Genomic DNA, 26,704 nt, shown 5'->3' with positions numbered 1-26,704 from the left:
TTTTATCCATCAACTTGGCATAAAAATGTAAAGACTAGTATTACATAACAGAGTGTGGGGACAGGAAAACAGGCTCTCTCACAGATTGCTGGAAGAGGGATAAACTGCTTTCTCCCTTCTGGTGGAACCCTGCTGGTTCAGCTTCTGCAGGGCATTTTGGCCATGTATGAACATTTTAATGTATATAGACTATGACCTGGCAATTCCACATTTATGACTGGATCCCACATCAGTAACTACACACGTGCCCAACAATTTACTTAGGGTAATGCACAGTACAGTCTTTAAAAAAAAGAGCAAATATTTGGAAACAGTCTAAATGTTTATCAATCAGAAATTAAATCAATTATGTTAAAACCATACAATGGAATATTTAGCAGTCATAAAAAAATGATGTTATGATATTCGTTTTAGTAGAAAAATGTCCATGATATGAAAAAATATAGAGAAAAATCCCATTTATATATATGTATACAAGCCACAGGAAAAATATCTTAAAATGTATTTCAGAATATCAATAGTAGTTATATCTACATAGAGGAGTAACAGGTAAATTTTCATTATACATTTCTGTAATAGTTTTAAACAGTATGCATGCGTTCACTTCTACATTAAAGAAAACATTAAGAACATTATCCTTTTAAGGAACTCACTGCTCTTAAAAGATTTATATGTATAATATTATCCTATTCACAACAGATTACTGTTTGTGGATTGTTACTGCAGGAGAGAAGCTAAGGCAAACACCAGTTAGACTTACATTTAACTATGAGAAGTAATATATCATCGAAACTTTATTCATCACATTTTAAAAAGATGTTTATAAAAGCATATTAAAATATTCAATTATGGTTTCGACTCTTATAGATTATATGTGGTAAAAAAAAATAAGAATTAAATAATTACCTCTCCTATGAAGACTACTATAACACAGTCCAACTTCTCTTCAGGATACAGATTATCAATAAGGGAATGAAGAGTTTCTATGAGGTAAGATTTAACTTCTCTCTTCACCGTGGGAATTCCCATTACTATTGACACTGAAAGAAAATAATGATAGTAATTATATAAAAAGATTTCACAAGACAGTATAGAGTAACACTGTATTTCAAAAGTGATTATACCCTCTCAAATTGATAGAAATAACTGAAAAATCAAAATGTACTACTCAATAATAATTGAGGAATCAAAATAAACCACAAAATAAACTACTTTACACAGAAAAATAATCGGAGGATATAAAGGGATACCCATAACAGTATAATCCTTTTTACAGGGCTTATCCATAAAATATGTCAAGGTACTGATAAAAATGAAGACATTAAACCTCACATTAAAAACAAATGACTATAAAGTGTAAACAAATATAAATTATACAACTACAAGAAACACTGAACACATCTTAACATCTCAGATACCATGTATATAATGCAATCAGAAGGACACAACATCCCTTCTGTGGTTTTCCTGCCAAAAATGCAAACTTCAACCTAACTATGAAGAAATATCAGACAAATCCACATTAGGGGGATAATCTACAAAATAATTGTCCAGGTACTCTCTGAAGCGTTAAGATCAGGAAAGACAAAGAAAGAACTGTCCAAGATGGCAGAAGACAAAGGAGACATGACAATTAAATGAAATATGGAATCCTGAGTTGGATCCTGGAACAGAAAAAGAAAAACAATGAAAAAAATGACAAAATCTGAATAGGATCTAAGGTGAGTCAATACTATAGCATCAATACAAAGTTCCTGGGTTTGATGATTATATTATGGTTACATAATTCGAACATTTAGGGGAACCAGGTGAGGTATATGAAAACACTGTGTATAATATTTGTGCAACTTCTTTTAAGTCTAAAATTACATCCAGTTTTACTATAATGCTTGTTTTTCCAATGCAAATTTTTTCCTGAGTGACTAATACATCAGGCAGATATATGAGCATAATGTGGATTTCACATTTGTTTACATGCAATTTCTCCTCTGGGACAAGCATTCACTAGGTAAACAGAAAACTGCATCCACTTGAAATGAATTCAAAAAACTGAACTAAGCAATGTAGAAATACATGAATGGTATATACCTCCAACCTCTACCAGCTGCCTCAGTTCACTGCATGCTAAGAACCACACCTATCCACAGCTGGTGTTGAAACTTCCACCAGATTGCATCACCTCTCAAAACCTTCCAAACTGCAACCCTTCTGAAACACATTTTAACAGGCAAACCTCAAGTATTATTCAAGGTAGAGTACTATATTGATTATAGCACTTTTGTATTAATAATTTAACATGTGTAAAACTGTGCTGTTTTTACTATGTTCTTATCTTTCTGTACGTGTAATTGACAAAGTTTCTAACTATGATACTAACTTCATTTTTCTTCTTTTATTGCACAATTCAGCATAGCATAAATTTTAGGAATGCATATATTGTGTTACAATAGGACTGTATTTCTCAGAAAGGTTTTTTTTTTTTTAAATAACACCTTTGAAAAAGCTTTAGTATCTTGGGGCACCTGGGTGGTTCAGTTGGTTAAGCATCCAAGTCTTGATTTCGGCTCAGGTCATGATCTTGCAGTTCATGGCATCAAACCCCACATCAGGCTTGGCACTGGCAGTGCAGAGCCTGCTTGGGATTCTCTCCCTCCCTATCTGTCTCTCTCTCTCTCTCTCTCTCTCTCTCTCTCTCTGCCTCTCCCCAGGCTCGCTTGTGCGCGCATGCTCTCTCTCTCTCTCTCAAAATAAATTTTTAAAAACCCTTAATATGCTGTTATACAACAGTAGAGATATATTTTACAAATATTAAAAATGCTTGTCTTAATAATGAAACAATTTATTGGAAATGCTAGAAAATACTTAGAAGTCATGAAATTCTAAAGTTAGAAGGAAGCTCGAAGATCATAGCTCAATGAATCTACCACCATGATTCTGTAAATAAGAATACTAAGATCCATAATTTGGCTATATACAAAAGAATGAAACTGGAACACTTTGTTACACTATACACAAAAATAAACTCAAAACGGATTAAACACCAAAATGTGGACATGAAAGCATAAAAATCCTAGAAGAGAGCATTGGCAATAACTTCTCTGACATTGGCCAGAGCAACATTTTTCTAGCAATGTGTCTCCTGAGGCAAGGGAAACAAAAGCAAAAATTAACTACATCAAAATAAAAAGCTTCTGCACATCAAAGGAAAAACTACCAACAAAACTAAAAGACAACCTACTGAGTGGGAGAAGATAATTTACAAATAATATATATGATAAAGGGTTAGTATCCAAAATATATAAAGAATAAACTAAACACCAGAAAAATGAATAATCCAATTAAAAAGTGGGCAGAAGATACGAACAAATATTTCTCCAAAGGGCGCCTGGGTGGCTCAGTCAGTCAAGCATCTGACTTCAGCTCAGGTCATGATCTCACGGTTTGTGAGTTCAAGTCCTGCATTGGGTAAGTTTGAGCCCCACTCCTCTCTCTCCCCCCACCCATCTCTCTCTGCCCTTCATGGGATTCTCTCTCTCTCTCTCCCCCCACCTCCCTGCCTTTTGCTCATTTGTGCCCTCTCTCTCAAAAAAAGAAAAAAATGTCTCCAAAGGAGACATACAGATGGCCAACAGGTACATGAAAAGATGCTCAGCATCACTCATCATCAGGGAGATGCAAATCAATACCACAATGAGATAACACCTCATACCTGTTAGAATGGCTAAAATCAACCACAAAAGAAATAGCAGGTGTTGGCGAAGATATGGAGAAAAAAGGAACCCTCATGTACTGTTCATGGAAATGCAAACTGGTACAGCCGCTGCAGAAAACAGTATGGAGATTCCTCAAAAAATTAAAAATAGAACTACCCTATGATCCAGTAATTGGACTATTTGGTATTTACCCAAAGAATATGAAGTCACTAATTCAAAAAGATATATGCATCCCTATGTTTATTGCAGCATTATTTACAATAGCCAAATAACAGAAGCAGCCCAGTGTCCATAGATTGATGAAAGGATAAAGATGTGGTGTATATTTATACAGTGGACTATTACTCAGCCATAAAAAGAACGCAATCTTGCCATTTGCAACAACATGGAAGGACCTAGAGAATATAATGTTCAGTGAAATAAGTCAGTCAGAGAAAGACAAATACCATATGATTTCACCCATGGGTATAATTTAAGAAATAAAACAAACAAAAAAAGAGATAAGCCAAGAACAGATGGTTACCAGAAGGGAGGTGAGTGGGAGAATGAATGAAATAGGTGGTGAGGAATAAAGAGGACATTTACCATGATAAGCACTGAGTAATATATAAAAATCACTATATTGTATACCTGAAACTAATTTAACACTATATATTAACTATATTGGAATTAAAATTTAAAAAGAAATACCAACCCCCCCCTCAAAAAAAAAAAGAATACTAAGATCCAAATGGTTTAAAAGATATCCGCAAAAATCTATGCTATAGTCTTCTCTTCCATTTTGAGATGAAGAGCTTCCAGGAGCTCAAAAGATCTGTCATATTGGGACTTCTGGGAAGTCCCATCTGGGAAGATGGCAGAGTAGGAAGATCCTGAGCTCATGTACACACTGAGACAAAAGCTACGTCAGTGCAACTAACTCTGAAAAAGACTCAAAGACTGGCAGAACAGACTTTCCAGTTAATCACAGAGAATGCCACATTGAAAAGCATAGGAGGGGTAGAAACGCACCTAGGAACCAAACCCCAGTAAGACTAACCCCAAACAGAAGGGAAAGGAGCAGAACCCATACCAAGCACCACAGGCATGAACCCACACTGGAGAGACGGGTCCCCATAACATTTGGCTTTGAAAACCAGTGGGGCTTAACTTCCAGAGTTTTTATAATCAAGAGGTACTTAACTCCAGGTACTTTAAAACCAGGTGGTTTAGCTCCAGGAGAGCTGGAGATCAATAGTAAGCTAAGTCCCTATGCTTAAAGAGCCAGCATAACAACCCTGCAGAGACACTGCAAGGAAGCAGCAGTTTGAAAAGTGCCTAGGGCATCTCAGATTTTGCACTGCAGGGGAAGGAATCTCCAGGAGACTTCTCCCAGAACAGAAGTGCTAGCAAGTGCCATTCTTTTACCCCTGTCTCCCCCATTTTCCCTGCCTACATAGCTAGACACTTGCAGGAACCAGCACAAACACTCCCCACTTATCTTGCTAGTACCAAGTGCCCCACCTCTGCATTCCCCTTCAGAGGCACCCCATCCAACCCACCCCACTTAGCAGGCATCCCTCCAAAGCCACTTTTTTTTTTTAAGCGTTTATTATTGAAAAACAGAAACAGAGCATGAACATGGGAGGGGCAGAGAGAGGAGGAGACACAGAATCTGAAGCAGGCTCCAGGCTCTGAGCTGTCAGCACAGAGCCTGATGCAGGGCTCGAACTCACAAACCACGAGATCATGACCTGAGCCAAAGTCGGATGCTTAATCGACTGAGCCACCCAAGGGCCCCTCCACTTCTGCCCCAATGCACCATGCAAGCAACCCTAGCAGGGACCAGAGCCGCTCCAAAGTGACTCCTGCCCTGGAGAGAGGGGGTTATAACCATACAAACCAGTGTGTTCCCAGTCCCAGCAGCCAAACCTTATAGCTGACAGTACAGAGATAGTGCCCTGCGGTTCACTGCAACTGCAGTCCCACCACATGGACTTAATGGCAGGCACCTGGTCTGACTGCTGACCTACTACAAAAGCCCACTAAGAGCACAGACACTAAATCCTGCCCAATGTGCCCCAAATAGGTAGAGTGGGCCTTTGCCGTCAAATGGACTGAAGGCAAATGCAGCTCAGTCACACAGTAGGGCCTACACAGCCACACGGGAGATACCCCTGAAGTGCCTGGTTCCGGCAAACAGAGGTTATTGTGCTCCAAGGCACCACAGGACCTCTTCTTCATAAGGCTACTACTTGCAAGAGCAGGAAGATATAGCTGACTTCTCTAATATGCAGAAACAAACACAGAGTTTGACAAAATGAAGAGATAGAGCAATATGGCCCAAATGAAAGAATAGGACAAAATCACAGCAAGAGAGCTAATTGAAATGGAGACAGGCAAATGCCTGATAAAGAATTCAAATTAATGGTCATAAAGATACTCATTGAACTTGAGAAAAGAGTGGAGGATCTCAGTAAGACCCTCAACAAAGATACAGAAAATATAAAAAAGAACCAGTCAGAGATAAAAAAATCAATATCTGAAGTACAAAATACACCAGAGTAAATCAGTAGCAGCATTAAGAAGGTAAAACCAAGCAGTGATCTGGAAGAGAGAGTAATGGAAAACATCCAAGCTGAACATGAAAAAGAAAATAAGAAAAATAAAAAATGAGAATAGGTTCAGAACTCAACGATATCATCAAGTGTAGTAACATTCACATTACAGCGATCCCAGAAGGAGAGGGAAGGTGAAGAAAAGTTATTTGAAGAAATAATCACGCAAAATGTCCCTCATCTAGGGAAGGAATCAGACATCCAGACCCAGGAGGCACAGAGAGCCCCCAACAAAATTTACACAAGGAGTTCCACACCAAGACACATAATAATTAAAATGACAAAAAGGAGTGATAAAGGGAGAATTTTAATAGCAGCAAGAGAAAACCATTATATATAAGGGAAACCATATAAGTCTACCAGCTGATTTTAAAACAAACTCCTCAAGGCAGAGGGGAGTGGCATGATATATTCAAAATCCTGAAAGGATAAAATATGTAATCAAGAAATCTCTACTCAGCAAGGCAATCATTCAGAACAGAAAAAGAGATAATGAGTTTCCCAGATAAACAAAAGTTAAAGGAGTTCATCACCACTAAACCTGCCTTACAAAAAAAATGTTAAAGGTAATTCTTTGAGTAGAAAGAAAAGGCTATTAAGTGTAAGAAAATTATGAAAGGAAAAAAGTTTCACAGGTAAATACAAAAATATAATAAAAGTAGTAGATAATCACTAATAAAACCAGTATGAAGGTTAAAGCACAAAGGCAGTAAAATTAATTATAACTATAAAAATCGGTCAAGAGAGTAATAGAATAAAAGTATGTATGACATCACATACATAATATGTAAGAATGGGGTAGCAAAAATTCAGTGCTTTTAAAATGGGTTCAAAAACTTAAGTAACCATCAATTTACTATAGGCTGACATCCACATAAGATGTTCTAAATGAACCTAATGGTAACAAATAAAAAACCTATCACACACACACACCACACACGAGAGAGAGAGAGAGAGAGAGAGAAGGAATCTAAGTGTAACACTACAGAAATCCATCAAAACACAGAGGAAAAAACTAGAGAAGAAAAAAACAGACCTACAAAACAACCAGAAAACAAGTAACAAAATGGCAGTAAGTACAAACTTATCAATAACTACTTTAAATGTAAATGGACTAAATACTCCAATCAAAAGACATAAAGTGACTGAACAAAAAAAGCAACACCCATCTATATGCTGCCTGTAAGAGACTCATTTCAGACTTAAAGACATGCAGATTGACAGTGAAGGGATGGAAAAACATTTATTACACAAATGGAAGTGAAAACAAAACTGGGAAAGTCATATTTAAATTAGACAAAACAGACTGTAAAACAGAGACTATAAAGAGACAAAGGACACTACATAATGACATAGGGAACAATCCAACAAAAGGATATAACAATTGTAAATATTAATGCATCAAACATGGAAGAACCTAAATACATAAAATAACTATTAACAGACATAAAGGAAGAAATTGACAGTACTATAATAATAGTAAGGGACACCCCATTTACAGTAGTGGATAGATCATCCAGGCAGAAAATCAACAAAGAAACAGTGGCTTTGAATGACATATTAGATATATTCAGAACATTCAATCCAAAAACAGAAGACTACACATTCTTTTCAAGGGGATATGGAACATTCTCCATAATATACCATATGTTTAGACCATAAAACATGTCTCAATAAATTCAAAAAGACTGAAATCATGTCACCCATCTTTTCTAACCACAATAGTATGAAACTAGAAATCAATTACAAGAAAAAATCTGTAAAGAATACAAATACATTGAGTATAAATAACAAGCTGCTGAACAATGAATGATTCAACCAAAAAATCAAAGAGGAAATAAAAAAAATACATAGAGAACATGAAAATGAAAACACAACAGTCCAAAATCTTTGGGAAACAGCAAAAGCTGCTCCAAAAGAAAAGCTTATAGCAACACAAGGCTACCTCAAGAAACAAGAAAAATCTCAAGTAAACAAACTAACCTAACACTCAAAGGAGCTAGAAAAAGAACAAACAAGGTCCAATGCCAGTAGTATAAAGGAAATAATAAAGATTAGACCAGAAATAACTCAGAGACTTTAAAAACAATAGGACAGATCAATCAAACCAGGAGCTGGTTCTTGCAAAAGATCAAGAAAATTAATATACCTTTAGTCAGACTCATCAAGAGAGAGACTCCAATAAATAAAATTAGACTCCAATAAATTAAAATTAAAACAAAGAAGGAGAAATAACAACATCACAGAAATAAAAAGGTTTATAAGAGTATTATGAAAAATTATATACCAACAAATTGGACAAGCTAGGAGAAATGGATAAATTCCTTCCAAAACTGAATCAGGAAGAAAGAAAATTTGAACATACTGATTACTGGCAGTAAAACTGAATCAGTAATGAAAAAAAAAACCTCCCCCAAAACATAAGTCCAGGACCAGATGGGTTTCCAGGTGAATTCTACCAAATATTTAAAGAAAAGTTAATACCTATTCTTCTCAATTTATCCAAAAAAAATAGAAGAGGAAGGAAAGCTTCCAAATTCATTCTACTATGAGTCCAGCATTACTGTCTTACGAAAACCAGATAAAGACACTACAAAAAAAGAAAACTAAAACCCAGTATCTCTAATGAACATAGATGAAAAAATCCTCAACAAAATATTAGCAAACTGAATCTAACAATAAATAAAAAAATCATTCACCACAATCATGGGGAATTTATTCCAGGGATGCAAAGGTGGTTCAAAATATTCATAAACCTATCAACATGATAGATCATATTAACAAAAGAAAAGATTAAAAACCATATAATCATCTCAATAGATGAAAAAAAAGCATTTGACAAAATCCAGTATCTGTTATGATAAAAACTCAACAATGGGGATCCTGGGTGACTCGGTTGTTAAGCACCCAACTTCGTCTCAGGTCATGATCTCATGGTGCATGAGTTTGAGCCCCGTGTCTGGCTCTGTGCTGACAGCACAGAGCCTGAAGCCCACTTTGAGTTCTGTGTCTCCCTCTGCCCCTTCCCCTGCTCATACTCTCTCTCTCAAAAATAAACATTAAAAAAAAAAAAAAAAACCTCAACAAAGCAGGTTTAGATGGAACATATCACAACATAATAAACACCACATATGAAAAATCCACAGTTAGCACCACACCCAATGGTGAAACATTGAAAGATACTCTCTAAAATCAGGAACAAGACAAGGATGTCCACTCTCACCACTATTATTCAACCCAGTATTGGAAGTCTTAGCTGCAGCAATCAAACAAGAATAAGAAATAAAAGGCATCCAAATTGGTAAGGAAGAAGGAAAACTTTTACTATGTGCAGATGACATATTATACATAGAAAACTAAAGACTCAACCAAAAAACTACTAGAATTGCCAAATGAATTTGGTAAAGTCACAGTATACAAAATATAAGGAAATCAGTTGTATTTCTATATACTAACAGCAGAAAAAGAAATCAGGGTGTGCCTGGGTGGGTCAGTCAGTTGAGTGTCTGAATCTTAATTCTGGCTCAGGTAACGATCCCAAGGTTGTAGGATCGAGCCCCATGTCAGGCTCTATGCTGAGCATGGAGTCTGCTTGAGATTCTCTCTGTCCCTCTCTCTCCCTCTGTCACTGTCCTCTGCTCGTGAATGCTCTCTCTAAAATTAATTAGTTAATTAATTAAAAAAATGAAATTTAAAAAAGAGAAATTAAGAAAATCCCATTTACAATTGCACCAAAAAGAATAAAATACTGAGGAATACACTTAACAAGGAGGTGAAAGACTACTCTGAAAACTAAAAACCAGTTATGAAAGGAAGAACTGAAGATGACAAAAATGGAAACATATTCCATGCTCATGGATTACAAGAATCCACACTGCTAAAATGTTTATACTACCCAAAGCAATCTACAGAGTCCATGCAATTTGTATCAAACTAACAACAGCATTTTTCACAGAACTAAAACAAAGAATTCTAAAATCTGTATGGAACTACAAAAGACTCTAAATAGGCAAAAGAACCCTGAGAATGAACAAAACTGGAGGTATCACAATCCCACATTTCAAGATATACTCAAAGCTATCCTTATCAAAATAGTGTGGGTACTGGCACAAAAACTGACACAAAGACCAATGGAACAGAATAGAGAACCTAGAAATAAACCCACACTTATATGGTCAATTAATCTATGACAAACGAGGCAACATACAATAGGAATGGCACCTGGCTGGCTCAGTCAGTTAAGCATCCAACTCTTAATTTCAGCTCAGGTCATGATCCCAGGATCATGGGATCCAAGCCCACTGTAGGGCCCACTACTGAGCGAGGACTGTTTAAGATTTTTTTTCTCTCTCTCCCCCCCGTCCCTCTCCTATGCTCTTGCTCTCTCTCTCTCTCAAATTAAAATAAGTTTTTTTAATTAAAAAAAACCCCAGAATATGCAATGAGAGAGAGAGTCTCTTCAGTAAACAGTGTTGGGAAAACTGGACAGCTACATGCAAAAGAATGAAACTGGACCACTTTCTTATACCATACACAAAAATGAATTCAAAATGGATTAAAGACCTGTGAGACATGAAACTATAAAACTCCTAAAAGAAAAGATAGGCAGTAGTAATCTCTTGGACACTGGTCTTAACATTTTTATGGGTCTGTATCCTCAGGCGAGGGAAACAAAGGCAAAAATAAACTATTGAGACTATACAAAAAATAAAAAGCTTTTGCACAGCAAAGGAAACAATCAACAAAATAAAAAGACAATGCAGTGTATGGGAGAAGATAGTTTTGCAAATGATATATCCAGTAAGTGGTTCATAATCTAAAATATATAAAGAACTTCCTACAACTGAACACCAAAAAACCCCACAAATAATCTAATTAAAAAGTGGGCAGAGGACCTGAGAAGACATTTTTCCAAAGAGGACATACATGTCCAAGAGACACAAAAAGATGTTCAACATCATTCATTATCAGAGAAATGTAAATCAAAACCACAATGAGGTATTACCTCATACTTCTAGAATGGCCAAAATCAAAAAGACAAAAAAATAGCAAGTGTTGGCAGGGATATACAGAAAGACAAACCCTCATGCACCGTTTGTGGGAATGCAAGCTGGTGCAGCCACTGTGGAAAACAGGATGGAGGTTGCTCAAAAAATTAATAATAGAACTACCATATGATCCAGTAATTCCACTACTGGGTACCCAAAGAAAAGGAAAACACAAATTCAAAAATATATATGCACTCCTACGTTTAATGCAGCATTATTTACAATAGCCAAGATATGGAAGCAATCTAAGTTTCTATCCATAAATGAATGGATAAGGAAGATGCAGTATATACATACAATGGAATATTACTCAGCCATAAAAAAGAACAAGATCTTGCCATTTGCAACAACATGGATGTACCTAGAAGGTTAACGGTAAGTGAAATAAGTCAGACAAAGACAAACAGCATATGCACTCACATGTGCAATTTAAGAAAACAAAACAAGACAAAAAAATGGACTCTTCAATACAGAGAGTAAGCTGGTGGTTGCCAAACAGGAGGTGGGTGAGGGGATGAGTAAAACAGATAAAGAGGATTAAGAGTACACTTATGATGAGCACTGAGTAATGTATAGAATTATTAAATCTTTATACTGTACACCTGAAATTTATACTTCAATTTTAAAATTAAATTAATAAAATAAAATAAAACTATTTAAAAAAGAGATTTGCCCTATTTGTTCCAAACATTCTTACTGAACACCTATCAAATGCAAGACATTATTCTAGGTGATAGGCATAATAGTGAGCGAGGTCCCTGCCCTCAGGGAATTTACATTCTAGAAAAGGGGAAAAGATAAATAATATAATCTTAGAGGGTGATATGTACCATACAAATTAAAATATGTCAATATTAAAAAGAGTGGGTGGGGAACAGGGGAAGAGACAGGTATCTCTATAGTGAGGTAATGGAAGGCCTCTCTTATGTCAACATAACTGATAACTAATGATGAGAAAGAGCAGAGGAAGAAGACTCCAGAAGAAAAAACAGCAAGGCGTCAAAGAAAGAATGATCTTAACAGAGTGAAGAAATAGAACAGAATGTATTGAAAGCAGAATGAGCCTAGATTCAGAGAATTAGTTAGAGTCTTATAACTGAGTATAAGAGAGAGCCATTGTAAAGTTGTAAGTAGGGGAGTGACATTTTCCAATTTTTAATTTTAAAAGACGACCAAATTTTGTGGCAAACAGATACAAAAGCATTCAGAGTAAAAGCATTTTGGGAAGTTAGGTGGTCTGCAGGGAACGAGGGTGGCTCAGTCGGTTAAGCATTCAACTCTTGATTTTGGCTCAGGTCATCATCTCACAGTTCGTGAGATCTAGCCCTGTGTCTGACTCTGCACCTGTCAGTGAAGAGCCTGCTTAATACTCTTTCTCCCCCTCTCTGCCTCTCCCCAGCTCACTGCATACACACTCTCTCTTCCTCAAAATAAATAAATAAATAAAACTTTTAAGTATTTTATTTTTATTATTTTTAAAATGTTTATTTATTTTTGAGAGAGAGAGAGAGAGAACGTGCAAGCAGGGGAGGGGAGAGAGAGAGGGAAATACAGAATCTGAAGCAGGCGCCAGTCTCTGAGCTATCAGTACAGAGCCCAATGCGGGGCTCAAACTCACAAAATGTGAGATCATGACCTGAGCCAAAGTTGGGCACTTACCGACTGAGCCACCCAGGTGCCCCCAAAAAACTTCTTAAAAAAAGAAGTTAGATGGTCTGAAATAGGGTCTGGAAAAGGGGATGAGTGGATGAATTTGGGATATATTTTGGAGACAGTTACCAATAGGGCTTAAGACTAGAGAAAATAAGAAAGAGGAATAACTGTGACCTGATTAAATGGATGAGAACACCACAACTGAGGAGGAAAGTGTTCTAAATCAAGATTTCTGTTTTATTCTGAGATTCCTACAGGCAGGATGAGTTACCCTGGAAGCAGATTCCCATATACAGTGGACTCTTGAACGTGGGTTTGAACTGTGCAGGTACACTTATAAGTGGACTTTTCTCAGTAAATACAGTCCAGCACTATAAATGTATTTTCTCTGCTTTATGATTTTCTTAACATTTTCTTTTTTCTTGCTTACTTTATGGTAAGAATACAGTATGTAATACACATAATAAAAAATAGGTATGTTAAGCAACAGTTTATGTTACTGGTAATGCTTAATGGTCAACAGGCCATTAGCAGTTAAGTTTTGGGGGAGTCAAAGTTATACATGCATTTTTGACTGTGCGGTATGAGGGGGTGGTCAGTGCCTCTAACCTCACATGGTTCTAAGGTCAACTTTACCTCAGAATTTAAATTAAAAATATTTTAAGTGTTTAGAATACAGGCTAAAAATGTAACAACTGTCCTGTGAAGCATTCCAAAGAAATGTTAGTTCATACAGAGTTCAAAGACTTTGTTTATGGAAAAATAAAATACATACTGACCCAGAGCATGCAAACAAAAATGATATAAAATAATAATGCAAACTCTATCCCTATCATGGTCTTGAGTTGTTTTGTTTCTGTTTTAAGTTTAAAAGGCATGTGTAGAGAAGAAACCATTTCTCCCCAAATATACTGTCTGAGATCCGAAATGTAAATTCTTTAGTTTAAAACCAAGGCACTCAAGATATCCAAAAGCAATAAAAATGAAAATACTAGGGGCACCTGGGTGGTTTAGTCACTTAAGCGTCTGACTCTTGATTTTGGCTCGGGTCACGATCTTACAGTTAGTGAGTTCGAGCCCCGTATTGGTCTCCACGCTGACAGCATGGAGCCTGCTTAGGATTCTCTCCCTCTCTCTCTTAAAATAAGTAAACGTGAAAAACTTTTAGTTAAAAAAAAATTAAAATACTAATTCCAGCTAAACCTACAGAATTAAAGGTATTCAGGTTTGTGCTAATTCACAAAATTACCACAAAAATTTTTTTTCATGCCTTCTGGACCAAGGTAAGATTGCCCTTTCTGGTCCACTTGTTCTTCTAGTCCACAACATGCTTTTATGGTTTATAATCTAGAAAATGTATGTATTCTAAGGCAGGAGAGTTCAGAATAAATATATCAGCAATCTGAACAAAATGGCTATATCATCCTTTTAGGGAGAAGCAAGGTGGACCAAGGAACCCAACAGAAATAGAGCCAAAAGGTTGAACTCAGTGCTTTGTTCCACTTATTAACTGTCCAATATTTCCTATTCAATTGTGCAGCATCTGTGATACATCTATTATGTACTAGATAATCTAAAATACAGTTGTAATATAGGACAGAGCTATCAACTGTTTTTATTTTGGTTTTCTTCAACCTTCCTGATAAGTTTTCAAATTCTAGTACTTCCTTTAAAATTAAGAAAAATTCTGGGGTGCCTGGGTGGCTCAGTTGGTTAAGAATCCGATTTCAGCTCGGGTCATGATCTCACGTTCATGAGATCGAGCTCCACATTGAGCTATGAACTGACAGTGTGGAGCCTGCTTGGGATTCTCTCTCACCCTCTCTCCCTGCTCCTGTCCCACCCCCAAAATAAATAAATACACTTAAAAAAAATCTTTAAAATCAAGAAAAATTTAGGAACAATCTTAATTTTGGATCTTCCATCTTCAATCACTACTCTACCTTCTATTATAACTAAATTATTCTCTTTTTAAAATATTGGTTGTTAGTCAAGTATTTTTAGCCTATCATGTGTCCTTACGTTTTCGTCTTAGTCATTTATTTCTCATTCCTTTCCCTATATTCCGTGACAATATACTTTATCTCTACTGCCTAGTTGTACCTTCTTCATCTTCCTTGGCCTTATCTTCCTCTTTCCTAAAAATTAACTCTGAAAAACCTTCAAGGCTCAGTCTTAGGCCCTATCCATCCCTGTATCTTCAGTCAGTTATTTGCAAATGATGAGCCATAAAATTAAATCTAACTCAGATCTCGAGTCCCTGATCTAAATATCCAACTGACTACCCTCCACAATCACCTCCTGCCTTAACATATCCAGATTCAAGTTATGATCTCAAAAACCAATGCTGCAAAATATTTTCTATTGTCCCCTATCTCAGTGAAGAGTGGCCACCATCCACCCAGTTACATGATCTAGAAACCTAAGACTTCATCCTTCACCACATCCTTTACCTCTGTCCATCATTATGTGCTCCCATTATATGTCCCCATACATTTCAAACAGCTCCTACATCCATCTTCTTGTTTCCATCTCCACTATTATCACTATTACCTAGTCCACACCTATCCTTTTTCAAGGGGATCAGTACAGTAGCCTCTTATTGGGGCCTTTCAAATCTATTCTCCTTCCCACAAATTCAGTCACTCTTCCCACTGCAGCAAATGTGGTCTCTTAAAAATTTAAATCTTTTTTTTTTTTAATTTGAGAGAGACATGTGTGCACACACACATACGTGTGAGTGGGGGAGGGGGGAGAGAGAGAGAAGTTTGGGGGGGGGGGGAGATCCCAAGCAGGCTCCACACTCAGTGTGAAGCCTGGCAAGGGGCTCAATCCCACAACCCCGGGATCATGACCTGAGCCAAAATTAAGAGACCGACACTCAAATGACTGGCCACCTAGGTGCTCCTGCAAAATTTAAATCTTATAAAGTTATCCTAAGTAAGTCTTGCTTAAGACCCTTCAGGGGCTTCTTAACTTTTTTAAGTTTATTTATTTTGAGAGAGAGAATGAGAACACAAACAGGAAAGGAACAGAGAAAGAAGGAAAGAGAATCCCAAGCAGGCTCCATCCACACTGTCAGCACAGAGCCCGCTGTGGGACTCAAATTCACTAATGGTGAGATCATGACCTGAACCAAAATCAAGAGTTGGATGCTTAACCAACTGAGCCACTGAGGCGCAGGGGGGGGTTCTTTCTGCTCTTGGGTAGGATAAAAGTCCAAATCCAATAAAAGGTCTGCAGGTTCCTGCACTGTCTGGCTCCAATGCATCTCTAGTCTCATCTTATTCCATATTTCCCCCTCACTCTACACTTCATTTATAGAGACCTCCTTTCATTTTCTAGAACATTCCACACATGCTCCTTTCCATCACAGGGCTTTTGTGATGCTCTTCTCCTTTTCTGGAATACTTTATTCTCCCATGTGGCAGCCATAATAATGCCCCCCACCATGTCCATGTCCTAATTCCTAGAATTTGTGAATATATTACCTAACATGCCAAAAGGGACTTTGTGGATGTGATTAAGGATTTTGAGATTGGAAGATTATCCTGGATTACCCAGGTGAACCTAATGAATTCACAAGAGTCCTTATGAGAGGAAGGTAGGAGAGTCTGTGAGAGAAGGAGATGTGACAATGTAAGTAAAAGGTCAGGGTCACAGAGAGATCTGCAGATAAAGCAAGGGGCACTAATGAAGGTAGGTAGTCAGCCTCTAGAAGCTGGAAAAGGAAAGGAGGTGGAATGTCCCTTAAAGCAACAGAAGGAACACACCCTAGTCAACACACCGATTTTAGGACTTCTGGCCACCAAAACTATAAGATAATAAATTTACGTTGTTTTAAGTCACTGGGTTTGTGGAAATTTTTACAGCAGAATTAAGCAACTAAGAAACCCACCTTCACCACTGAATGACATATTTCACTGATTTCAGGTCAAATGCATTTTTAAGACTCCCCTGAAATCCTTAATTGAGGCAAATCCCCCTTTTATACATTATCAAGGTATCCTTTATATCACCAGTTAAAGTTGTAACTGTATAATTATTTACATAATTGATTATTTGACTCATGCATTCTCCCTTATTTAGATTGAAGCTCCACAACACTAGGAACTCCATCTAATTTTGTGTACTTAAGTACCTGGCAAAGTACCTGGCACATAGCAAGTACTCATGGATTTTTTAACCTGCTGTCCTCTACCCATCAGTAATGCCATTTTGGTAGGTAACCTATGGAGGGTCTTTTCTCAACCATTTTGCTTGGCACTAAATGGGCCCTAAATCTGAAGAGCAGGGAGTTTCTTCAACTCAAAGAAATTTTCTTCTATTACATATTTGCTTATTTCCTCTCTTCAGTCCCTTTGTTCTCTACTTCTGAAATTTCTTTTAGATGGATTATTAGAAGTTTTGTATACCCCAATTCTTTGTGCCCTTTATGCAGCATTCCAGAACTACAATTATTCAACTTTCAGACTGCTAATCTGATCTTCAGTTGTATCTACTCTGCTTATCAGTCCATTTATATGTAAATTTTACATATAATCAATGAAATCAGAACAGAGATTTCCAATTGATACTTTTACAACAGTCAGTTATGAACTAGCTTCTCATCCTTCTAAAATATATTATGTTTAATTTCTAAATTATATTGTGCTTGTTCTGCAAATTCAATTTCCTTTGAGTATTAAGTCATTCACGATGTGGGTTTCCTTAAATATTTTGTAATGCTAGTTGTACAATATGCCCTTTTACCTATCTGCACACACTGTATCTACTTATTGCAGCCTCCTCTGCAAATTTTGTGGGAGGATCTAGATGTGGTTTGGGTAGGGTGGGCTGGCAGTTTTTTTGTTCTTCACTAGGAATTCCAGCCCCTCTTTAGACAGTCAGTAGCTTTCCTGGAGCACTCTTCTCCCTGGAGCACTTGGGAAGACTTAGCTGGTCTGAGTGCTGTTCATTAATCAGCCTGACCACTGAAGAACAGAATTTGTAGCAAGAAGCAGTTTTTCTTTGATCTAAAAACACAGAAGTTCTTAATATAAAGTCCCTAAAAAAGTTTTGGGAGTTCTACAAAATCCCAGAAATTACATACAAGATTACTTTTCTTATGTGCATTTTTCTAAGTAGAAGGTTTATAGCTTTCCTACAATATCCAAAGGGTTCTGTGACTCTAAAAATGTTAAGAACCAATGCTTAAGGATTTAGGAAGATTTTCAACGTAAATCTGAGGGTTTTCTTGTTTTTATTTTCAAGTTTTCTGTGTTTTCTTCCTCTCACAAATAGTGCTAGCTTAGTAAGAATGTTAACTAGTGGAGCTGCTTGGCCAAGATTTCATTATATTTGATCTATCTTGGAGAATGTTCCATGTGCACTCAAGAAGAAAGTATATTCTGTTGCTTTGGTATGCAGAGTTCTAAATATATCTGTCAAGTCCATCTGGTCCAATGTATCATTCAGGGCCCTTGTTTCTTTATTGATCCTGTGTCTAGATGATCTATCTATTGTTTAAGTGGAGTATTAAAGTCCCCTGCAATCACCACATTCTTATCAATAAGGTTGCTTATGTTTGTGATTGTTTTATATATTTGGGGGCTCCTGTATTTGGCGCATAGACATTTACAATTGTTAGCTCTTCCTGATAGATAGACCCTGTAATTATTATATAATGCCCTTCTTCATCTCTTGTTACAGCCTTTAATTTAAAGTCTAGTTTGTCTGATATAAGTATGGCTACTCCAGCTTTCTTTTGACTTCCAGTAGCATGATAGATAGTTCTCCCTCCCCTGACTTTCAATCTGAAGGTGTCCTCAGGTCTAAAATGAGACTCTTGTAGACAGCAAATAGATGGGTCTTGTTTTTTTTATCCATTCTGATACCCTATGTCTTTTGGTTGGAACATTTAGTCCATTTACATTCAGTGCTATTATTGAAAGATATGGGTTTAGAGTCATTGTGATGTCTGTAGGTTTCATGCTTGCAGTGATGTCTCTGGTACTTTGTGGTCCTTGCAACATTTCACTCACAGAATCCCCCTTAGGATCTCTTGTAGGGCTGGTTTAGTGGTGATGAATTCCTTCAGCTTTTGTTTGGGAAGACCTTCCTCTCTCCTTCTATTCTGAATGACAGACTTGCTGGATAAAGGATTCTTGGCTGCATATTTTTTCTGTTCATCACATTGAAGATTTCCTGCCATTTCTTTCTGGCCTGCCAAGTTTCAGAAGATAGATCGTCACTAGTCTTATCAGTCTCCCTTTATATGTTAGAGTGTGTTTATCCCTAGCTGCTTTCAGAATTTTCTGTTTATCCTTGTATTTTGCCAGTTTCACTATGATATGTCACGCGGAAGATCAATTCAAGTTACATCTGAAGGGAGTTCTCTGTGCCTCTTGGATTTCATTGCCTGTTTCCTTCCCCAGATCAGGGAAGTTCTCAACTATGATTTGTTCAAGTACACCTTCAGCCCCTTTCTCTCTCTCTTCCTCTTCTGGAATCCCTATTATACGGATATTGTTGTACTTGATTGCATCACTTAGTTCTCTAATTCTCCCCTCATACTCCTGGATTTTTTATCTTTTTCTCAGCTTCCTCTTTTTCCATAATTTTATCTTCTAATTCACCTATTCTCTCCTCTGCCTCTTCAATCCGAGCTGCGGTCGCCTCCATTGTATTTTGCACCTCATTTAGAGCATTTTTTTTAGCTCCTCATGACTGTTTCTTAGTCCCTTGATCTCTGTAGTAATAGATTCTCTGCTGTCCTCTATACGTTTTTCAAGCCCAGCGATTAATTCTATGACTATTATTCTAAATTCATGGTCCGTTATATTGCTTAAATCGTTTTTGATCAATTCGTTAGCTGTCGCTACTTCCTGGAGTTTCTTTTGAGGAGAATTCTTCTGTTTCGTCATTTTGGATAGTCCCTGGAGTGCGTGGAACTGCGGGACACTTCCCCTGTGCTGTCTGGAGTAACTTGTGTTGGTGGGCGGGGTTGCAGTCAGACCTAATATCTGCCCCCAGCCCACCACTGGGGCCACAGTCAGACTGGTGTGTACCGTATCTTCCCCTCTCCCAGGGGTAGGCCTCACTCTGATGTGGTGTGGCCCCTGTCTGGGCTACCTGCATACTGCCAGGCTTGTGGTGCTGCTTTGATGGGGTCTGGCCTATTAGCCAGGGTGGATCCGCAGGTGCACAGGGGCGGGAGGGTCAGGCTTAGCTCGCTTTGCCATCGGTGGTCCCCTGTGGGAGGGGCCCTGCAGCACCAGGAGTGAGGCAGAACTGTCGGAGGGATGGATCCACAGAAGCACAGTGTTGGGTGTTTGCGTGGTGCAAGCAAGTTCGGTGACGGGAACTTGTTCCCTTTGGGATTTTGGCTGGGGGATGGGAGAGGGAGATGGCACTGGCCAGCACCTTTGTTCCCCACCGAGCTGAGCTCTGTCTTCCAGGGCTCAACACCTCTCCCTCCCAGTGCCCTCCCACCCTCCTGCTCTCCAAGCAGAGATGCTGACTTTTAACATTCCAGATGTTAAGTCCCGCTGGCTGTCAGAACTCACACAGTCTGGCCCCTCCGATTTTGTAAGCCACACTCAGGGGCTCTGCCTTGCTGGGCAGGCTGCCCCTCCACCCTGTTTATTTATTTTTGAGAGACAGACAGAGAGAGAGAGAGAGAGAGAGAGAGAGGGCAGGGGAGGAGCAGGGAGAGAGGGAGACACAGAATGTGAAGCCGGCTCCAGGCTGTGAGCTGTCAGCACAGAGCCCAATGAGGGGCTTGAACTCACGAGTAGTCTCAAGATCATGACCTGAGCCGAAGTCAGGCGTTTAACCAACTGAGCCACCCAGGAGCCCCTCCTTGAACCTATTAGAGGTTCTAAAGTCTTAAATGACTTTAAAAATACTCGCACTTTCTTTTCATTTGATATTCTTATTAATGAAGGTATCCTCTAAACCAACAAATGTACTGAATTGCTGAGACATCTGACCCAAATAGTGATTGTTCAAGGGAGAGACAAAATATCAACTTCAGAAATAATGATCAATGTTCTAAGGAAAATAATTTAGAGTACACTACACATCTTGTTAGTCTTTGCACATCCAGTACCTGCTGGATAAATATTTAGTGAATCAATAAAGAAATGGAAAAATGATTTAGTTTTAACCTAATATTTTAAGAATTATCACTTCCTTAGGAAGATTTTAAATGATTCATAAAGTAGAAAGATAGCAGAAAAAAAGACAAATATAAAAGCTTATGCTAATAATATGGTAAATGCAACACACAAAAGTAAAATACCTAAGAATCCTATTGAATCAAAAGCAGATTAAATCAACTTTTCAAAAACATTATCATAAAGATATCTTTGTGTATCTATTAGGTAATGGTTTTGTCATTTGTCAAAGACTTATTAGGGGAGCAAAATGATATTTTGGTCTCTACATTTTAAAATCTCCAAAGAAAAGATAAACAAGATCAAAATAAAAGAATAAAAATCATAAAAAAATGCTAAAGAGGGCCCACAAGGAAAATTCAAGAAGCTCTGGTGGTTCTAACAAAAGGAATAAAATATGCAATAACTACCTTTTCATATATTAGAAAAAAAGCAGGGGCGCCTGGGTGGCTCAGTTGGTTAATCATTTGACTTTGGCGTAGATCATGACATCATGGTTGGTGAGTTCCAGCCCTGCATCAGGTAAACTTGAGCCCTGCTTCAGGTGAGCTCTGCTTCTCTCTCTCTCCCTCCCTCCCTCCCTCCCTTTCTCTCTGTCTTCTGCCCCTCATGGTATTCTCCCTCTCTCTCTGCCCCTCGCTCACTGGTACCCTCAATCTCTCTCAAAAAAAAAAAAAAAAAAAAAAAAGGCAAACCAAAGTATTTCTATTACTGTATGAAAGGTTAAACAAAAGTTTATATATGCCTTCTAGCTAAGAAAAAGCAGGGGCAAACATAAGAAAACCTCTCTTGAAAAGACTGAAGAGCTATTAATGTTGAAAGATGATAAAAGAAACAAAGTCATCTCTCTACATCTAAAATTTTGAAAACTGAAAAATTAAAAAGGTTAAACATTTTTCTGCCTGGAGATGGGGCTTAAACCAGATTTCTTGTGACCCTTTTCAGTTCTACAGTCTGATCTATGGAGAAAAATGTCCAACTTCTTTCAACGTAAAAGAGGCCTAAGTTACTATGCATAGAGAAGGAATTTTTCTTTTTTGACCTGCCAGGTTTCTAATGGTCAATGTTATATCCCAAGATCCACTTAAAACCAGCAGTACAACCACAGTAAGGAACAAAACAAACATACCTCCTGTTCTTCCATTACCAATCTGCAGAGCAGGCTGAAGGCTTCTTTCATTTTGCAATAAATGAGGCAAATGATAATAAATGCTTGGCACTTGAAGAGATTTTTTGCTTGTTAACTCCTTTAATAGCTTTAGGGTATTATCTAAAACAAAAAAGCAAAATTAATGCACAGGGTCACCTTACTTACAGAAATTGCTGATTTCGCAAATACAGCAGTAAAAATTTATGAGAACTAGAACTAAAGAATTTTCTTTCCTGATTTCATACTTTGGTAAACAAGATCTCCCTTTAAAATGAAAAAGACACTTCTTCAGCCAGAGTCTCAGAGTCTGATGATGACAGCACTTGAAGGAAGCTAAAAAGGTCAGCCAAAGTACCAGGAGAAGGTAGAAGGCTTTCATCACTTGCTATTGTAATGGTTCAGAATTTAGGCCCTGCAGAACACACACTAATAAACATGCTACCCATTGGGGTGCCTGGGTGGCTCAGTCGGTTGAGTGTCCAACTTCAGCTCAGGTCATGATCTCACACTCCGTGAGTTCAAGCCCCATGTCGGACTCTGTGCTGATAGCACAGAGCCTGGAGCCCGCTTCAGATTCTGTGTCTCCCCCTCTCTCTGTCCCTCCCCTGCTCATGCTCTGTCTCTCTCTGTCTCAAATAAATAAATAAATAAATAAATAAAATAAAAATTTTTTAAACATGCTACCCGTTTATGAAAACGTAGTAAGCACATTCACCACCCATAATTTTCTCTTTCCTTATGCTATTCTATTTTACCAAATTTTCAAATGGAAGATTTTTTTTTTCAAAGAAATTCAAGTACAATAATTTAAACAGCACAATTTAAGACAGATCCTAACTTTCAAATCATTTTCCAGTTTTTCTTGGAGGAATTAATGAATCTTTTAATATAACATGAAATAAAAACTCTGATCTGGTAGGCAACATTTTAAAATCCCAACAGTAATTTAACATTTTAAATATGGAAGTCAGCAATAAGGACTTAAAGCTTCAAAAAAGATTTCATGTGAAACAATATGAAGACTCCATTAAAAATATAAGAACCAAAAATTCACCAAAAACTGCAAATGACTGTGATATGTTTAATGAAATTAATGTTTAATCTTATAAGTAAAGAAACAATTATAAATTACAAGGCACCAATTTCAATCTATCAAGTTGGCAGATCAAATAATGCTATCAAATTTTGGTGATAATCTGATATATGTTACAGCTATTCAAGACAGCATCAAAAACCCTAAAACATTTCTGTCTTATTACTCACTCAATCATTTCCCTTTTAGGAATTTTACTTTCATGCTCTCAATAAATATTTAGCGATCATCTACTTTGTCCCAGCCACTGTGTCATGTGTTTGGAAATCAACAGACATTAAAACATAGATCCTTGTTTTTAAGGAAGTCATAATCTAATAAAAGTAACTTAAGGACTACCAGAAATGTGACCAAGTTATACATAAAGACATCCATCACACAGTTATAAACTAGGGAGAGAAAATAACACAGAAAAATCTTATTTGCCTAATAGTAAAATTGTTTAATATATTATGGTATATGGTTAACTGACAAAAGGCCATTAAAAATGGTATTTGAAAAATATTAAATGACACAATAAATGCTAATAGCATAATTTCAAAAGTAAAAATCAGGCTATAACAATTACAATTTTGAAGATAAACTTGCATGGAAAAAAGACTAGAAGGAAATGAAAAAATGTTAAGAGAAATCATTCGACAGCAGGCTTATGGGTGATTTTTTATTATCTATTCCATTCCATACTTTTAAGTGTTATTGTGCCACAACACAAATTTCACAATCAGGAGGGGAAGACAGAGCATGAAAATTCAAAGGTAAGGTAATGTAGTGGAGTGCCTGGGTTGGTTAAGCATCCAACTTTGGTTCAGGTCATGATCTCACGGTTCAAGGGTTCAAGCCCTGCGTGAGCTCTGTGCTGACAGCTCAGAGCCAGGAGCCTGCTTTGGATTCTGTGTCTCCCTCTCTCTGCCCCTCCCCTTATCACACTCTGTCTCTCTTTCTCTCAAAAATAAACATGAAAAAAAGTTTTGTTTTTTTTTTAAATAAGGTTAGGTAGTGAATCTAAAGACAAGAAGAATAAATGGTAAAAGATGATGCTAAATGAAAAGGTATATTAATCTTGAAAGATTTATGTGTAAAAACACATTTATGTGTGTAAAAACACAAAGTTAAATTTTAATTTCATTTGGAATATATTTTTGAAGAGATCTGGGTTTTTTCTCTAGTTGGTGAAATTTACACAACTGAAATCTAAATCAATTATTACTCTCTTAAAATCAAACTTAGCAATTAATAAAAATTGTTTTATAATTTACCATTATACAAAGTTTTGTGCGATGTTTCTCTCTGAAAAGAGTAATATATGCTGGTTGATAAGCTACTTTATACAACTTTCAAATAAATTATTTCACATAACCCTTTGAAAACATAACTTTTATGAAACTAAAAATATCATTTGTACCTGAAAACTTATTTAATGCATCCTTACTTCCATTTGTTTCTGCTCCTACACGCTTGAACTGCTGTACAATGGCATTTAATTCAGAAGAGCGCTGCGAGATTCTATGTTCAGCTATACGAAGACGTTCTTTCAAGGCAAGAAACTCTCGTTGATAAGCAATCAGTTTTTCTAGAAGCAAAACCAAAGGTTTTTAATATATTTCTTTAAAAGAAGAAGAAACATAAAACCTAACTGTAAGATTAGAAATTTTAAAGTCACATTTTTCAGAAAGACGTTCATTTATGTATTGAGACAGAACTGAAAAAAGAGCCCCAACCACTTATACATAGCAAAGCTACAACTAACCCTAATGCTCTTAATATCTGTAAGAATGCAAACACTTTCTACTTAGTCTTTCAGAAATGTAAAGACAGGGAGAAAAAGGACAAAGTTTTTAGAATTAACATTTCAGGCATACTACTAACATCATTTCTCAAAAGGTTCAAACAAATATAAAGACCTTATTTGTATTAAGATAGAGAGATGAAGTATTGAAACTGATGATAATATAATTAATAAAATGAATATTACCTCTTTTATAGCATTATCATTAATTTCTATAGGCTTTTTCCTCTGTACTTCCAATTCTGCAAAGATTTCCCTAGGCCAGACTTTGGTCAAATTCCTGATTCCTAGGGGCGCCTGGGTGGCTCAGTCGGTTAAGTGTCCAACTTTGGCACAGGTCATGACCTCCTGGTCAGTGGGTTCGAGTTCTGCGTTCAGCTCTGTGCTGACAGCTCACAGCCTGGTGCCTGCTTTGGATTCTGTGTCTCCCTTTCTCTCTGCCCCTCCCCCACTCATGCTCTGTCTCTCTCTCTCAAAAATAAACAAACATTACAAAAAAAATTTTTTTTAATTCCTTATTTCTAAAACTTATTAGGCAGGTGTAAAATGACTCCAGTTAACAGTCATCCATTTTAATTTGAGAGAATCACAGGTCAGGAAAACCTGGTTTGGGAAATAAAAGTGGATTTCATGAGGATAAATGCAGGCATTGAAACAACAGTATCAGACAGCTCAGAGACAAAGTGCACAGTGAGACGATGCCTAAGGACTGAATCTGACATCAAAATCTAAGAGATGGTGGAGGACAAACCATTCATTAATTTTGATCAGCAATGCTGAAAGGTAGTTGAGGGATATAGGAGTAGTATGAGCAATTTCTACAAGCTCATTAAACTAAGAGAAACCAGAACAATGGTTTTCAACTTCTGTATCAAGCTGGATAATCCAAGGCTACTATTTTGATATCTAAACAAAACACACCTTAGAAAGACTACTTTTTATTTAATATTATTATCTCTGCCTTCTTCAAGGACAGACTCAATAAGAAACAGACCTAAAAAAAATAAATCTGCACGGTTATAAAGATATTCTTAACAACAGGCAATTATCTTGTTCCTTGTCCCTTACACAAAAGCTCACACAATAAACATCTCTTCAGAATTCTGTGTCAGGGAAAAAAAGTCTGCCCTGCTCAATTGTCATTCTTCCACACATTGAACAATCACCATATAAGCAGCTATATTCTCCTTAACTTGCTGGCTTTAGGAGGGAAGAAAGGAAAAAGAAGGCTGTGATTAGGAGGGGCATATAAGGAGCTTCAGAGTGCCAGCTAGGTCCTATTGACTGCTCTGGGTAGTGGTTCAAAAAAATTCATCACTATACATTCATAGTTTAGGCGCATGTCCGTATGCATATATTCATAATAAAAGAAATGTTAAAAAGATACTATTCACAAACACAAAACTATAAACAATTATACTCTAACAAAAACTAAAAGAATTTTAACAAGAGATATGCAAGATTCATATGATGGGGGCACCTGGGTGGCTCCGTCGGTGAAGAGT

The 26,704-nt window shown here is 37.1% G+C and overlaps 1 protein-coding gene across 4 annotated transcripts in view; it reads right to left on the bottom strand.

Moving 5' to 3' along the window:
• The window catches only part of MGAT4A (alpha-1,3-mannosyl-glycoprotein 4-beta-N-acetylglucosaminyltransferase A), a 121,505-nt gene that overhangs the window by 53,100 nt on the left and 41,701 nt on the right, over nucleotides 1-26,704 (bottom strand). For 3 of the 4 annotated variants that reach the window (XM_053200483.1, XM_053200484.1, XM_027072631.2), the window contains exons 3-5: nucleotides 24,816-24,983; nucleotides 22,300-22,440; nucleotides 907-1,040 (exon numbers count right to left, since the gene is read on the bottom strand). In XM_053200483.1, the coding sequence (XP_053056458.1) occupies nucleotides 907-1,040; nucleotides 22,300-22,440; nucleotides 24,816-24,983 (443 nt within the window). The remainder of the gene's footprint in view (nucleotides 1-906; nucleotides 1,041-22,299; nucleotides 22,441-24,815; nucleotides 24,984-26,704) is intronic. The other variant, XM_027072632.2, reaches the window with a different exon arrangement.

Source organism: Acinonyx jubatus, chromosome A3 (assembly GCF_027475565.1).
Source record: "Acinonyx jubatus isolate Ajub_Pintada_27869175 chromosome A3, VMU_Ajub_asm_v1.0, whole genome shotgun sequence".
Taxonomy (NCBI): domain Eukaryota; kingdom Metazoa; phylum Chordata; class Mammalia; order Carnivora; family Felidae; genus Acinonyx; species Acinonyx jubatus.
Note: the sequence above shows the minus strand (reverse complement) of the source record. Positions and strands in the feature narration are given on the sequence as shown.